At 46.6% G+C, this 17,526-nt stretch overlaps 1 protein-coding gene across 1 annotated transcript in view; it reads left to right on the top strand.

Moving 5' to 3' along the window:
* Positions 1–4,075: 4,075 nt before the first annotated feature.
* GALNT6 (polypeptide N-acetylgalactosaminyltransferase 6) overlaps positions 4,076–17,526 on the top strand; it is a 41,642-nt gene continuing 28,191 nt past the window's right edge. Inside the window, exons 1-2 of the mRNA XM_039514762.1 lie at positions 4,076–4,229; positions 16,820–17,410. Of these exons, the coding sequence (XP_039370696.1) occupies positions 16,923–17,410 (488 nt within the window). The 5' untranslated portion in view covers positions 4,076–4,229; positions 16,820–16,922. The remainder of the gene's footprint in view (positions 4,230–16,819; positions 17,411–17,526) is intronic.

Raw genomic sequence — 17,526 nt, 5'->3', positions numbered from 1 at the left:
AGCTCCTTCTTGTGTTGCAAATATTAAAACTAGCTTTTGACAACACCCGCCGTGGCAAGTTCAAAAAAGTTCCATTCCTTTGATGGCGCCTTGTCAACGTTGTGTCCCCAGCCACAAGCAGCTGTTCACCACCATTGATCTCCTGCCGTACTTCAGATGTCTTTTAGCTGGATAGCAATCCCAGCAGTACCGGATTTCTAGAAGCCACGGCTTCCTTGCAGTAATGGAAGCTATAGTAACTGCATCTCCCTGGGTCTGAGATTTGTGAAGCTACCACCATCTAGTGTTAAAAATAGGTCTTCATGAAAAGGAAACCATTGCATTCCAGTCAAGTTGAAATATTGGGGCTGAATCTTCAGATGCTGTAAATCCGTCCCAATAACATAGTTCCTCGGCGTCGGTGAAGCCAGGCGACTTTACACCAGCTGAGGATTTGACTCTTGCTTTTAGCTGTAGATCAGAACAATCAGGGTTGTATCAGGCACCCTATAAAATACACAAGATAAAACAATTCCTGCCCCCAAGAGTTTGTGTTAAAATTTAAGATAAAATGCAACAAGCTGGTGCAATAAGCATTCAGAGGGGATGAAAGAGGAAGGAAAGTAGTCACACAGTTGCAAGGGCTTGCAGGTTTCGACTCACGAAGTTTAAAGGTATAAATAAGAATTATTAATGTTCTCAGTTAACCCTGCAGTCAACTTGCCTAGCCACTATAAACTGACAGCTGACTGTAATGTTGAAAATGGGCCTTGGGAAGGGATCTGAAGGAAGACAGGGGCTTCAAAGATTAGTTTGGGGAAGGCATTCTAAGAAGGCGTGGACATGCCAGAGAGAAAAGTGGAGAATTAGATTTTTGTCCTGCCCATGTTGCACCAGAGCACATAACATTGATCCACTACAACAGAAAACACACGTTTTCTGTGAATACTTAAATGCTTTTAGATAAATGGGAAACAAGAACCCCATGTCCATAGTGAACCAGTGCCCTTAAGCAGTGAAGGACAAGGGGCTTTTTTATCTCCGCTGCAGTAAATAAATATGAGTAATTAAAACACTGAAAGAGTTCAAATTCCTCCTATTTTCCATGCTAATTCTTCAGGCCAAATCCTGTGGTCCTGATTCAGGTCTTATCACAACAAAACTCTACCTGGAGTTGGACACTAGGGAGCAGGTGATCAACTGATGTAAATTGATTTCAACGGCGCTGCGACAATTTCCATCCGCTCAGGCTCTGCCATTGGAGATGCGTTTTTCAAAAGCGCTCTCTGCGTTGGCTTAACTCGGCTCCCCGTGGAAGGCAAATAATGGTAAAACTGCCATTGATTTCAATGGCAGCAGCATTAGGCCAGTGCTAAGCGCTTTTGAAAACCTGGTGGAAACATGGTCATTTGTCTGACTGAGGCTTGGTCTACACAGGGAACATATGTTGGTATAACTGTGTATGTCCACGTCCCGATACCAATTTAAACCCCAGTGTAGACATTTACTGTAAAAGTCAGAGTAAAAAAATCTTCAACGCTAACAATGATAAGCCTATATCAGGGGTCAGCAACCTTTCAGAAGTGGTGGGCCGAGTCTTCAGTTATTCACTCTAATTTAAGGTTTCACGTGCCAGTCATACATTTTAACGTTTTTTGAAGGTTTCTTTCTATAAGTCTATACTATATAACTAAACTATTGTTGTATGTAAAGTAAATAAGGTTTTTAAGATGTTTAAGAAGCTTTATTTAAAATTAAATTAATATGCAGAGCCCCCTCCCCCAGACCAGTGGCCAGGATCTGGGCAGTGTGAGTGCCACTGAAAATCAGCCCGCATGCCACCTTTGGCACGCATGCCATAGGTTGCCTACCCCTGGCCTATATCATAGAAGAATCTTAGAAATGTTGGGCTGGAAGGAACACTGAGAAGTCATCAGGTCCTGCCACCTATGCTGAGGCAGGACCAAATAAACCTAGACCACCACTAAGTGTTTGTCCGAACCAGGCGCGGACTCCATGGGTGCTCTAGCCCTGGAACACCCATGGAAGAAAAACAATGGGCACTCAGAACCCATCCCCCCCACATGCACCGATCAGCTGTTTGGCAGCAGGCTCAAGGCACTGTGGGAAGGGAGTGGGGCAGGGGTGGGAAGAGGCAGAGCGAGGGCAGGACACTCAGAGAGGGGGTGAAGCAGGGGCAGAAAGAGGCAGGGCAAGGGTAGGACCTTGGGGAAGGGGCGGATTGGGGGTGGGGCCTCAGTTCAGAGCAGGGGTGCAGCACCCACCCAGAAAAATGAAAGTCAACGCCTGTGGTCCAACCTGTTCTTATAAACCTCCAGTGACAGGGAGCGCCTTGGAAGCCTATCCCAGAGCTTAACTATCCTTAGAGTTAGAAAGGTTTTCCTAATATCTGACCTTAATTTCCCTTGTTGCAGATTAAGCTCATTACTTCTTTTCCTACCTGCAGGGGTTATGGAGAAGAACTGATTACAGGCCTCTCTATAACAGCCATTAACAGATTTGAAGACAACTCTCAGGTTCCCCCTCTGCTTTCTTTTCTCAAGACTAAACTCACCCAGTTTTTTTAACCTTTCATCACAGGACAAGTTTTTTAAACCTTTTATCATTCTGTTGCTCTCCTTTGGACTCTCTCCAATTTGTCCAGATTTTTCTACACCAGTGGTTCTCAAACTTCTGTACCGGTGATCCCTTTCACATAGCAAGTCTCCGAGTGCAAACCCCTCTTTATACATTGAAAACACTTTTTTATATATTTAACACCCTTATAAATGCTGGTGGCAAAGCAGGGTTTGGGATGGAGGCTGACAGCTCACGACCCTGCATGTAATAACCTCATGACTCCCCCCCAGTTTGAGAACCCCTGTTCAATAGTGTGTGGGTCTTGAGAGGCTAGCAGAGAATATTTGACCTCGAAGGGTAAGGGTGTCGGAGTGAGATTTTCTTTGCATTAGATTGTAGTAAAATTTTCAGTGCCGTTGTGCCCGACAGTTGCCTTTCATTACCCCGCTGGGGGCCGCAACCCACTAGATGAGAAATGCTGACTAGAGCAGCTGCATTGATTTAAACGGAGAATCCAAAGAACAATTTAGCAGGAGAACTAGGAAAGAGTGGAGGACAGAAAAGGAGAAGCTGCTGTGGCAAATTTACTGTGACATCTCTCCATATCCCTCCACCAGCATCTTTACTGTTTACATCCCTGACACTTTTGGCTGGGAGTCTACCAGCTCTCACATGATAAATCATCTTAGCTCTGGAAAGTAGCTGAATAGGAGACGGCCAGGGAAATATCTTGATGCTTCAAGGAGGAGTTGATAATTCAGCTGTAACATTCTTCCCTCTGAAGTATTATGAAGATAAAACTCTCGTATAGCGCTGTGGGGTGCTAGAGAAATGGAGGGGCCTGGCTCCTGGTGCTTTGGGATCCTCTGACCCTTTTCACGAGCGTCTGAATGTTAAACCCGGCACGTTGAAGAAGCACATTCCTTGACCTCCCTCAGCAGCACCCACGGGCAGTGACACGCCCGGAAGGCCCAGTCAGGAACTCTTAAGCATTAGGAAACTATCGCACCTTGCAGCAGCCCCCTCATTAGGACCCCACTGGAGCCCCCGACACTAGGACCCAGCAGCAGTCCCAGCATTAGGAACCCCAGACAGTAGCACCCTGCATCAAACCCAGAATCAGGACCCTATGGGAGCTACTCACACCAGAACCTCCAGGAGCATGTGGCTGCCCCGGCATTAGGAGCCTATAGGATCCCCGGAGCCTATAGCACCCTGCAGCAGCCAACACCCGGCATTAGGAGCCTATAGGAGCCTCAGTTACCAGGACCCTATAGCAATCTGCCACAGCCCCGGTTTTAGAAGCCTAAAGGAGCCTCTGGCCCCTCTAGCACCCTGCAGCAGCTGGGGGTATTAGGAACCTGTAGGAGCCCCTACACCCTGCAGCACCCAGGGGTTTGGGAGGCTGCAGCAGCCCCGCCATTAGGAGCCCGACCCGCGGCAGGCGCTAGGACCCCGCGGCGGCCGGCAGGGCGGAAGACGGCGGCGCTAGGACCCCGCGGCGGCGGGGATACACCTGTGCCCGGCGGCGGCGGCGTTTCCCCGCTGCCTCCCCCGCGCCCGAGCCCGGGCAGGTGAAGGGCCTGGCCCCGCCCCCGAGCCGGGCTGGGCCACCTGGCGCGTCCCGGCTGCTGCAGCCGCGTCCCGGGGCTCGGAACCTCCCCGCCCAGGTGAGTCCGGCTCCCGGGGGGCGCGGGATCCCCCCGAGTGGGGGTGTCGGCTCCCGGGGGGCTATGGTGGGGCAGGATCCCCGGGTGGGGGTGTCGGCTCCTGGGGGCGCTGGAGGGGGCGGGATCCCCGAGTGGGGTGTCGGCTCCCGGGGGCGCTGGAGGGGGCGGGATCCCCGGGTGGGGGTGTCGGCTCCTGGGGCGCTGGAGGGGGCAGGATCCCCGGGTGGGGGTGTCGGCTCCTGGGGGCGCTGGAGGGGGCAGGATCCCCGGGTGGGGTGTCGGCTCCCTGGGGGCTATGGTGGGGCGGTATCCCCGGGTGGGGTGTCGGCTCCTGGGGCGCTGGAGGGGGCGGTATCCCCGGGTGGGGGTGCCGGCTCCCGGGGGGCTATGGGGGGGGGGCGGTATCCCCCGGGTGGGGGTGTCGGCTCCCTGGGGGCGCTGGAGGGGGGGCGGGATCCCCCGGGTGGGGGTGTCGGCTCCCTGGGGGCGCTGGAGGGGGCGGATCCCCGGGTGGGGTGTCGGCTCCTGGGGGCGCTGGAGGGGGCGGGATCCCCGAGTGGGGTGTCGGCTCCTGGGGAAGGAGGGCTATGGTGGGGCGGTATCCCCGAGTGGGGTGTCGGCTCCTGGGGGCGCTGGAGGGCAGGATCCCCGAGTGGGGTGTCGGCTCCCTATGGGGGCGGGATCCCCGAGTGGGGTGTCGGCTCCCTGGGGGAAGGGGAGGGCTATGGTGGGGGGGGCGGTATCCCCCCGGGTGGGGGTGTCGGCTCCCTGGGGGAAAGGGGGGCTATGGTGGGGTGGTATCCCCCGGGTGGGGTGTCGGCTCCCGGGGGGTGCGGGATCCCCCGGGTGGGGGTGTCGGCTCCCTGGGGGAAGGGGGTGTCTCTGGGGGTACTAGAGGGGGTGGTATCCCCCTGGGTGAGGGTGTTGCCTCCCTGGAGGAAGAGGGGGTGTCTCTGGTGGGAGTGGGGGTGTTGGAGGGGATGGTATCCCCCAGCTGTGGGGGATAGTATCCCCCATGGGTGGGGTGTCAGCTCCCTGGAGGAAGGGGGGATCACTGATGGGAGTGGTATCCCTCTGCTGTGGGGGTGTCGGTACCCTGGAGGAAGCGGGGGGACTCTGTCTGGGGTGGGGGGTGATGGAGAGACTCGTTCGGAGAGTGGGCAGCGCTCTGGATGGAAGTATCCCCTTGGCTGTGGGGTGTGGTATCCCCCCCAGCTAGGGATGGGGGTGTATCCCTGGAGGAAATGGTGAGGGTCTCTGGCTGAGGTGTGGGGTGCTGGGGGGGCAGATGGGGCTCTGTATGGTGACTGCCCTCTGGCTGTGGGGAGTTGTATCCCCCCAGCTAGAGATTGGGGGGATTCCTGAAGAAGGGGGGGTGTTGGGAGGAGAGAGACAGGCAGGTCCCCGGCTGGGTAGAGGGTAATGAAGATTTTGCTGAGGGACAGACAGACAGGGCTTGGGATGATGTCCCCGTCTTTGTGGGGTGTGGTATCCCCCAGCTATGGGTGGAAGTGGCTCACTGGAGGGAAGGGGAGGAGGTGTTGGTGGGGCAAATAGGTTTGTGGCAGGGGTGGGCACCTCCTTTGGGGACAGGGCACCTCCTGTGGCTGGGGGGAACAGACGGCTCTGGCTGGGGTAGGGGGCACTGAAGGGGCTGTATTCTCTTGATTATGTGGAAAGGTTTCCCCACTCAGTTAGGGGTGGCTATGGTGACCTGGAGAGAAGAGTGGTATTGGGGGACAGCAATTCTCACGTTGGTGACAGAGGGGGGCTCTCTCCGGTTTGGGGAAAGATTGGGGACAGGCAAGTCCCTGGCTGGACGGGGTGTCGCGTGCCCCTAATTGTCCTGTATGATGAGTTCAGTTCTGCCCGCAACTTCTAGGGGCCGCACTGACTAGTGTGCTGTGAGGTTAGACCTCCCTATTCCGACGGGTCAAGGACTCTCTTCATGGGGGGGCTTTAGGCTGCCTCTCCCCAGCCTGGCCTGCTTTTCTCCCTGAACATTCAGTTTCCGCCAACAGCTTCTCCCAGGTGGAGCCTCTGGAGGGGTGTGATGGGTTCCCATGGCTGCACCCGCCCTGCTCCTAACCAGGCTGCTGTTGGCACTCCAGGGGATGCGGATGTGCATTTGGAGCCAGGAGCTGGAAGGCACCAAGCACACCTGTGAATGCTGGCTAGATTTGGGGAGTACTCGGTGCTAAAGTTTGATGTATCATTATACTCCTGATGTTGCCAACCTCTCATTAAAAAATCACAACTGGCTTAAAAATCGTTAGAATTTTTTTAATTAAACAATATTTCTTGCGTTCTTTTATTTGGTTTCTGAGCCCTTTGGGTGCACTCTGGTTACCTTTCCAGGTTTTCTCTGCAAGATGGATGGCTATTTTTTAATTCCTTTCTATTATTTTAATGAAAACTCAGGTTTTTCACCGTGACTCCAGGTGCTGAGGCTTTAAGAATAACACTAAATAGTGTAAAAAGCGACAGAGTGTCCTGTGGCACCTTATAGATTAACAGACGTATTGGAGCATAAGCTTTTGTGGGTGAATACTCACGTTGTCACATGTCTGTTAGTCTATAAGGTGCCACAGGACTGTCATTTTTTACAGATCCCCCTCTGATACTAAATAGTGTGACACTTGCAGTATAATCATGAGGTGTAGCAATGCAGAACTCACAATATATGAAATGTGTGGAGTATCTGTAGAATAACAAAACAGCCATTGTATGCAATAGTCCCACAAGTTCACCTTTATATATCTTCTTACAATTATAATTAGAGCATTCAAAGGGGGCAGAATAGATCTGATGTAAGTGGGGTAGGCTAACAAACTAATTACTAGATAACTGTACCTGACTATGTTGTACAGGGAGGGACAGACCTAGTTTTTAAAGAAACAGGGGAAAGATTCAGTTTCCCCCCTAAAAGTAGCCAAGTACATTGCTGTTGTGCAATCCCTAAGCTGGTGTGAACATTATGCCAGTTATGAATGACCCCTGTCTAGGTCTGCCGAGTTCCTTTGTGATTTCACGCTGTCTTCTAAAGAGGCACAGAATAAGCTTGTCCATGCCTAGACTCTGAAAGCTGGAAAGTACAGCTATGATCAGCTAGTCTGCCTTTGAACTTCAGCCAGTGATTTCTGCAGTGGACCAAATTATTCTTTGCCTATTAACATAAGTGAATGCTATTGAGCCTCGTAATTTGTGGTTGAACTTGAGCATATATTTAGACCAGCACCCAGTGTTGATTTTTAAAGACTCTGAGTGATGACTAATTTGGTATTTCCCTTAATAACTGTCCCAGTGGCTAATTAACTGTAGCTATTAAATGTTGCCTCTCACCCAGGCATCTTCAGCTCTAGGTTTTTTTATATTAACACTCGGTGCAAGATCAGTTTTTCTGCTGCAAATGGGCACATGGATCTGTACTCACGTAGATTTTGGCCTACCATATCCATCCAGGGCATGACTCCTTCATGGCTCCCTAGGCCAATATCACACCCTCATCAGGACGTTAAATGAAACCCAGTGTTAGGGGGAAGACTTTGAAATGCGCACACATTCAGGAAATCCATAATGAAGTGTCAAATGCAGACCGGGTGGAAGCAGTTGCAATTTAGTTAAGTTCAAACGAAGTTGCACCTGCTTACACCTAGCTTGAAATTATTTGAAGATTCCAAGAGCTCGAGTTTGGTCTTCATGGCAGTGACCAACAGATGGATGTTTTTAGTTCCTTGACAGGATTTTTTTTTTAAGTCCTCTCTTCCTAGTCCTCCGTGGTTACTAACAACCCTGTACTGTCAAAAGACTTCAAACTCCTCATCTTGTTGGAAGTTATCAGTTTGGTCTTTTGTGTTACTATCCTTTACAGACCTTCTAATTCATTTTGTAGTTTGGTTAGTTTTTTGTCCTGAATCAAAATGGTGATACCAGTACAATGGTAATAATCGAAAAATATATGTATTATTTATTCTTAGTCTTTCTGATTGTGTTTTCATTCAGCACCAAGCATACTATCAGCACTTGGCTTTTCCAGGTACTTATTTCCTGTCAAATACAAAGCCAAATGGAAACTCTCCCGCTGAGTTAAATGGACATTAATTTTTTACCTTAGTGAGCATGGTGGGAAGCGTGTGGAGAGAGAGTTTCTCTTGGAAAATATATGGCTATGATGTCTCTCCCTGCGTGTAGCCTAACCCAGGCTAATCTGATGTCACTTTCTTTTATGGGACAATGTGTGGTCAGTGAGTTAAACCAAAAGACACTTGAACACCTGAGCTGAGGAATGTGACCCTTCCTTAGGGAGACTGAGTGGAATAAGATTTAGATACAGAACTGCTGTCCAGGAAAATAACTGAGGGGAGATGGCCTATGGAATAGTGCAGGGCACAAAGGAAAGTGGTGATGCTAAGTAAAGGTGTGATGGTGTTCAGGATGAGATGCAGTGATGGATTTGCTTTCTAGGGGTTAGTATTCGTGTCGTTGATGAGAGAGACATCCCATGTACCTGTCGAACCTCAGTTACCTATATGGATTATCCAGTCTGCTTCCTGCAGTAACTGGACGTGCTTTTGGGTGGCTAGTACATCCCTGAGCCTTCTCCCCCTGCCTTGGTGTCATGACTAGAACTCAGTGTTTTCTCCAGTGTTTTGGAATTGCCAGAATGAAAGATTCTTGTGTGATCTATGGGAATTCCATTGAAAAGCAGCAAGACATACAGAATGAAAATACTTGAAATTAGCAGCTGGTGGTCATGGCTTAGTTGGGCTAAATGACCAATATGTGAGGGTCTATAGTTATAAAATTAAAAACTACAGTTCAACCCTTCATGGTTGTGAGAAGCCCTCCAAATGTAACCCCAATTCAGTGTTTTTTCCACCATCTGCATTCAGATAAATCCAGTGCATCTGCTTCTGTTCATAGCTCCCTATTCAGTAAAGCACTTCAGCACATGCTTAGCTTTAAGCACACCAGAATGCAGTCCCTGCTCAGCAAAACACTTAAAGCCTCATTGACTTCAGTAGGATTTAAGCATGTGCTTAAAATTAAAAGCATGTTCAAGTGTCTTGTTGAATAGAGATTGAATAATACTCCTGGGCTTTGCTGAATTGGAGCCACAGAGAGAGAGAGAGGATGATTAGACTCACCTAGAACTCAGCTGACTTTTGACTTCTGTTCTTGGCATGGCTGTGAGTTTCCTATGTGACCTTGGGCACATGGCTAATAAAACTTCCTTTCCTTAAGGGTTGTTGAGTGGATTGACCTTTGAGCTCAGATGCTGCAGTGGCAAATGCTCTAGGAAAGCGAAGACATGAGAATAAATAACTTCCTCAAGCTGCGGGAGAGGGAAATTGAAACTAGTCCTTCTTTGACATCAACCTCCGGCTAGTCGATGGGAAAACTTATTTTTGAGCCCTCTAATGCATTGGGTAACAATACACCTTGGAAAATGGGGAAATCACTTGGGTCTAAACAACTCTGCCCAGTCTTGGTTTATCTAAAGAACCTCCAGGGGTAGGAAAGAAGGATCTCCTGTACTTAGTAATACAATACCTGTTCCAGCTCAAGGAGAGATGCAAAATGACAATTAATTCACACAGTAGTGTCTTTGTATTAAAGTGATCACACACTTTGCATTGTAACACTGTCCTAGTGGCATTTGTTTCCTCAAGTAAATATCGTAGTTATGTGTGCTGCTAATCTCTGCACTACTGTGCAAATATGTAAGTGGATAAAACTGGCTGCTTCCTGCATGCCACGTAGAATAGAAGGCTGTGGTGTTTGCTTTTTGGGGGGCGGGGGGTGTCATTTCGGGGAAAGTAGAACCATTTTCTTTTCTTGCAAGGTGTCTAGTGCGTCTTTGCTTCAGCTGGTTCGGAAATATTGCAAGAATAGGCTCTATCATACTGTTTCCACCTCCGGCTTCAATGAGGAAGTTCAGAGATTACACATGCTAGTGTCTCACACACAGTATGTGACTGTCTCGCTGGATGCCTGAGCTTCAAAAGCTAATGTTCTGGTCAGTGTTTATTTCATCTGAATCTCGTTGCCTGTCCCTAGCATAGTAGCTTCTGAAATGCAATGAAGACACAAAGAACATTTGGGGTTTAAAAACTTGTGTATGACAAATGCGAAGTGCTCAATACACGGGTAAGTAGGTCTTGGGAAATTTCATGGTCTGTGTTATACAGAAGGTTAGATCATTAGATTATCACACGGTCCGCTCAGGCCTTCATCTCTCTTAGTCCAGTTTAACCAGCACATGAAACCAGAGGAGCTAAGAGGGTGGGGTGTGGTGTTTTGTTTTTTGGGGGGTTTGTTTGGTTTTGGTTTTGTTTGTGGCGGATGTGGGAAGTGCCGAAAGTATGAATTAAGTAGAGAGAAGTGTAAATGAAGTTATAGCTGTAAAATCCACCCTGGCAAATCAAACTCACTCTCTCTGTGCTCCAGGTTTAGTCGTAATGACTCAGCTCTTGTAGAGAGTTGAAGATGTCATTTTATTTCAGACAGGATATGAGCTGTCTGTTACTCTGCCACTAGTAGTAACTGGCCGGCTGCTTTTTCAGGCTGAAATGTCTGTCAAACAGGTTGGTTGTGTGTGTCTTTTGTTGGATTATAAAATCAACAAGCCACTGCATTTATTAATACTCTGGTTATGATCCATCTGAAACAGAGAAAAATGACTTCCTGTTTGGCATGGGTGGAGCAGGTATTTCATTTTGACCAAATATCAGTGCGGTGGGTTTTTGTTGCTTAGACGAGATCTCACTGCTAAGGTAAGACGAGGAGTATCTAACTCCTTCTCATGTCCCAAGAAGTGTGGTCTTGACAGGAGCAGCGGTGGGTGGTCGGGGGGTGGAGGGGGGAGATTGTGATACATTGCAAAAAATTAACTAGTAAAAATTCATATTATATAGGCACTTTTGAAAATGTTGCTCATGGTCTAAATCTAATTTGAGGGTATTTAGGAGCCTAAATCCCATTAAGTTTCAATGTAATTTTAGGCTCCTAACGACCAGATTTTTAAAGGTACATAGGTGCCTAAAGATGCTGATAAGTACCTAAAGGGATTTTCCGAAGCACCTAGGCTCCCAAATCCCACTAGGTACCTATATACCTTGTACAAAAATCTGGCCATAAGTGCTTAAGTCACTTAAACGCTTTTGAAGATGTTACCCTATAGCAACAATATTCTGGATTTTAAACGGGAAGTGGATTTTTTTAATTTTTTTTTAATAATTCCTCAAGTTGGGACCAATAATGTCATTCCCCCCCCCCCCACGGGAATCTGGCCATAAAATTTTTGCTGGAAAAATCAATCTTGTAATCTTCTGGTAGAAGAGTTTCTCTGATTTCACAGCCCTCTGCTTTTGCTGAGAGAAACAAATCTGATTTTCATAGCAGCAGGAAGGATTCAGTATGGATTGTATCTTAAGTCTTCATTATTGCAAGACTGAATTTACCAGCCCAGTGCTCCTGGGAGTAATGCTTCTGCCAACAACTTGGTCTTTTAGCAACAAACTCTTCTCAGCCATGTATAAGCTTTGTAAGGTGCAGGTTATAAGGAGAAAATAACTACGGCATGAGGCAAAGCTCTGAGCTGCTATGGAGCTCATTGAGCTTTATGAAAGCCAACACTTCTGATTATGTTTCAAGTGCAGTCCCAAGTGTGTGAACCCGAAACCGTCTTAAAATGCCTCTGCGTTTTAGCATAGTGACTGCAGAGGTTCTTTTGTTTGCTTCAGGTGAAGTTTGCCGAAAAATCCGGTTCATGCAGTTTGCTGACGTGGCTGTTGAGGCAAACCCTTCAGTGGATGGCGTTTCAGGGTGGCAAGAAATCTCTTAAATCCTAGTTGTTTTGTCAGCTTCCTGGACTAACAGGAAAAACTACTGGTGTGTGCCTGCACCATTGAAAACTCCATTCTGCCGTCAAAGTGGAGACGCTGCTGTGGGTTACAGCACAGACAGGTAGTCTAAACATTAGGTGCAGGAAGAAGCAAGGGATGGAACCGTGGTCTCCCAAGTCATAGGCTAGCATCCAAACCACTGGACCATCCTTTCTCACTAGTCCTGACTCGCCTGGCTCTGCCCTTCAGATCGTTCCGCAAGGCTCGTACTTATTGAGAGCTTTGGAGGGGACGGTGTTTGATCGGAGCTGATGTTTGGACAGGGACATGGAGAATGGTTGAAGGATGGGATTTTTGGAGAAGGGGGAGTTAGCTGCTGTATTTTTGCTTGATTGCCTGTCTCAGAATTATGTCAGACTGCTACAGTCTTGAGGTGCCCTTTAAGAAAATTCCGAATATTTTTTTGAGAGTCCCACAAAAGTGACCAAAACAGACAGCCCTGTTGAACTTTGCTGCCTCATATGTGGCCCATGGGCCATGTTCATAGAATCATAGAAATATAGACCTGGAAGGGACCTCAATAGATCGTCTAATCCAGTCCCTTACACTGAGGCAGGACTAAGGATTATCTAGATCATCCCTGACAGGTGTTTGTCTAACCTGTTCTTAAACACCTCCAGTGACTGAGATTCCATATCATCCCTAGGGAACTTGTTCTAGTGCATTTACAGTTAGGAAGTTTTTCCTAATGTTTAATCTAAATCTCCCTTGCTGCAGTTTAAACCCATCACTTCTTGTCCTGTCCTAAGTAGATATGGAGACCAATTTATCACCCTCCTCTTCATAACAACCTTTTAAGAACTTGAAGACAGATATAATTTCCCCGCTCCAGTCTTCTCTTCTCCAGACTAAACAAACCTAATTTTTTCAATCTTTCCTCGTAGGTCATGTTTTCTAAACCTTTAATCATTTTTGTTGCTCTCCTCTGGACTTTCTCCAGTTTGCCCACATCTTTCCTGAAGTGTGTTGCTCTGAACAGGACACACATACTCCAGTTGAGGCCTTATCAGTGCTGAGTAGAGTGGAAGAATTACCTCTCGTGTCTTGCTTACAACACTCCTGCTAATACATCCCAGAATGATGGTTGCTTTTTTTTTTTTGCAACGGTATTACATTGTTGGCTCATCTTTAGTTTGTAATCGACTATATCCCCAGATCCTTTTCTGCAGTACTCCTTCCTAGGCAGTCAATTCCCACTTTGTGGTTGTGCAGTTGGTTATTCCTTAAGTGTAATGCTTTGCATTTGTCCATGTCGAATTTCATTCTATTTAATTCCGACCATTTCTCCAGTTTTTCAAGATCATTCTGAATTCTAATCCTGTCCTCCAAAGCACTTGCAACCCCTCGCAGCTCGGTATCACCCAGAAACATAAGTAGTGTATTCTGTATGCCATTATCATGTTGAGCATAACAGTAACACACAGATTATTTTGATTCTGTGAGGCCACGGAATTGGAGAAATGGCTTGGAAGTGGCTTATCAGTAGAGAGGAAAAGCTCCCCATTGGTATTTTAACAAGGAGAGAATCCCTTGAAACTGCCCAGTGTCACTCATTAGTGGAGGCAGCACCCATCTAGAGGCATATTCAGCATCAATTTTATTATTTATTTGCATTATTGTAGCATCTACGAGCCCCAGTGGTGCTAGGCGCTGGACAAACACAGGACAGAAAGACTGTCTCTGCCCCCAACGAACTTACAATCAGACTCAAGAATCCAGACCTGTCTGGGTGTTCTCTCTCAGGATTCCCAGATTCTTGAACTTGCTCCGTCCACAGTGACGAGCCAAATTAGGGGATCTTTCAGGCACACTGCAAAAGATCTCTGCTTTGAGAGGGCTTCTGGAAAGGGCTGAGGATTTGCTATAACAATGAAGAGGCTGAAAGGAGTTTTTGTTGGTGGCTGGTTGACTGAGTTCCTGTGGAATGATTGTTTTAATGCTGGTACTTCATTCTATTATATAGCAAATGTTTTAGGGGGCCTAGAGCCCTGGAGAGGTGTCTTCTATCATTTTAAATCTAAATAAAATCAGTAGGGAGATTAAAATAAAACTGATTTCTTTGCATTAACATAAATGCGTATTTGCCAGCTTTAAATCTGTCAAGGCTCATAGCACCAAATTTCAGTCCCAGGATTGTTCTTTCTGCACAGCGCGTACGCTTGAAAGTCAACGTCGGGATGGCCGCAGGCTTGCTTACAGCTCTCCTGCTAAGGTTTCCTTGATCCCACAGTCTTCCTTGTAGCTAAAAGTAATGACCTCTACGTCCCTGGGACATAGATTGGATTTTCCCTTGCCTTTAGAGATGCAGCCACTTCTCTCTTGGCACATAAAACCTCACACAGCCAAGAAAACAGGAAAGCTAGAGATAACCTTCAGCCCTCTGAGCTAATAGCAGGTGTCTCATTCCACTTCAGGACATTAACCACCAGCATCTGTGTAATTACTCAAGCTAAAAAAAAGACTAAAATATCTGGAAATTTAAGGTGAGTAGAAAGTGGTAGAATCTGGTGAATGATGCTCTCAAAAAGTGTATAGGTTCCTGTTGATCTTAAGTACTTATCAGGGTCCCATTTCCATAGTATGTGAGCACCTCATAATCTTTAATGTTTATCCTCATATCCCCATGAGGCAGGACAGTACTGTTATCCCCATTGTACAGATGGGGAAAACAGAGAGACAGAAATTAAGTGACATGCCCAAGGTTACAAAGGATGCCCATGGCAGGGCCTGGAATTGACCCTGAATCTCCAGAGTTCTAGGTTAGTGCTCTAACCCCTGAACTGTCCTGCCAGTGCCAGAAATATACTCATATACCTAAATTGTGTGTGTGTGTGTGTGTGTAAAGTTTGACACTCCCTTCTGGATTGAAGTAAAGCACATATCACATTCCTATGAATGCCCATCACTCCTGACCTACAGATACACCTGTCTCAAAAGTTCAAATGAATCCATGATGCAAATAGACCCAACTCCTGGTGAAAGCACCAGGAATCCTGTGTATTCAGGCTGAGGTTGAATTTTGCCCTACTGGTTGTGTAGGAATAAGTTCTACTAAGACCGCCAAACTAATATAGCCAGCCTTATGTCCCATGGTAGGTAATGATCTAATGCAACTAATCGAACTGCGACTACCTAACTATTTAACTAACCTAGAATTTAAGTTGTGTTTGTCAGCTAGCCTCCATGCATGTAACTTTATTCCAATCTCCATAGCGTCTTTCAATCCTCCCTCATCTTTGTTGTAGTGGGAAATAAATATCTGGGATCTATAGTACATAATAAAACAATGTGTGTATTATATAGTATTGCACATCTTCCGTAAATGGGTCTGAAAATACAAAATCTTTCAGTTGCCTTGAGGCCAGCATGAAATTAGTTTTGATCTTTATCTATGACTCTTAGATCTGGGGAAAAGACTGAGAGGGGACATAACAGTTTTCAAGTATGTAGAAAGTTGTTACAAGGAGGAAGAAAAATTGTTTTTCTTAACCTCTGAGGATAGGACAAGAGGCAATGGGCTTAAATTGCAGCAAGGGAGGTTTAGACTGGACATTAGGAAAAACTTCCTAACTGTCAGGGTGGCTAAACACTGGAATCAATTGTCTAGGGAGGTTATGGAATCTCCATCACTGGAGATTTTTAGGAGCAGGTTAGACAAACTCCTGTCAGGGATGGTCTAGATAATTAGTCCTGCCACGAGTGCAGGGGACAGGACTAGATGACCTCTTGAGGTTTCCTTCCAGTTCTATGATCAAGCAAAATATTATCTGTTGGATAGGTCTTCAAACCTGGTGGCGAGATTCAAAAAAAGTTTGGATAAAGTTTTGTTGTTTTGCATTTTTAATATTTACTGCAGCTGCTGTTTTAGGTACAGGACTGGACACGAAATTGCTAAAATACTCCAAGATGGGCTGTTGTCATGATATATCCAGCATGATCAGAAGCAGAAAATACTGGAAAATCTCACAGGAACAAACTCATGAGATTTCAGCCCAGCTTTGCAGACTCCCAAGAGATTTGGATAGTCCAGAGAAACAACCAAAATCTCCACATGTAGAATGTCTCCAAGATATTGGAGCTAATATTCCACACTGGAGCTGGCTGAATATTTTCCAACAGAACACTTTTTCGTTCGGAAAATGCCAATTAGTGAAAAGCAAAAGTCTGTGAGAACTTGTTGATTTTGTGTGGTTTAAAAAAAATCAAAACATCGCATTTTGATAACATTTTGATTTTTCATTTTAAAACTACTTTTCATTTCAAATGTATGTTCTATTCTAAATTATAATATCACTTTTTTTAAAAAAGTCAAAATGAAACAAAATATTTCAGTTGACTTGAAGCTATTTTTTTTCCCCCCAAAAAAAATTTCATTTGGCTGGAAATTTCTAAATTCATTGTTTTGTTCTGATTGGGAATGAAAACACATTTGAAAATTAGTAGAATTTCCCAGGAAATGGAAGGTCCTGTTCCCCCACTGACTTCCCCCTTACACAGTCTGCCAGTGGATCACAATAATTCCAAGGAGTCATGTCTTCTCTCTTACATCTCAAATGAAATGATCTATTCACATTGTACCTAGAATGAATTCCATCTGCTAGGTTCTTTATCAGTGGCACATTAGTGAGGTAAGCATGAGTTTATAGTAAATAGAGTTCATACATATTTCTTTGTTTCCCCCAGGTTAGGAACAAGACATCAGATGGCCATGGAATAGCCCAAGAATGTAAAGCCCTGAAATGCACATAGCTCTAATTTAGCGGGGACTTTGGAAGCATCCCTGAAGATGAGGCTATTCCGACGAAATTATGGCCCATTGAAGCTGGCTTTGGTGGGTGTGGTCTTTGTGATCTTCCTCTTCATAATACAGAAGGATGTCGGGAATGGGGACCACACCGAGGAGCCCTGGCTGAAAAACATTGTCGAGAGGAAAGACCAAGTGATTGACATGATGATGGGGGCAGTAAATAACATTCGCGACTCGATGCCAAAGCTACAGATCCGGGCTCCGGTTCAGCAAGAGGTACCTTTGCAAAGCAGCAAGTCCTGCCTTCCAGGCTACTATACCCCAGCTGAACTGAAACCACTGATGGAACGACCGCCCCAAGACCCCAACAGCCCAGGAGCTGAGGGCAAAGCTTTTAAAAAGGACCAGTGGACACCGCAGGAGACCAAGGAGAAGGAACGCGGCTATGAGAAGCACTGCTTCAATGCCTTTGCCAGTGACCAGATCTCTCTCCAAAGGGCGCTGGGACCTGACAGCCGACCTCCAGAGTAAGAACTCCCCCTTCCTCTTCTCATGCCTGTTGTAAATAGCAGCACAAAAATCAGTACCGTAGGAGAGATGAGATCTGTAAACCTGAGTCTTGGACTGAGGCCACGTCTACACA

The sequence above is a fragment of the Mauremys reevesii genome, linkage group 25, assembly GCF_016161935.1.
Source record: "Mauremys reevesii isolate NIE-2019 linkage group 25, ASM1616193v1, whole genome shotgun sequence".
NCBI lineage: Eukaryota > Metazoa > Chordata > Testudines > Geoemydidae > Mauremys > Mauremys reevesii.
This window is presented reverse-complemented; position numbering and strand designations above follow the sequence as displayed.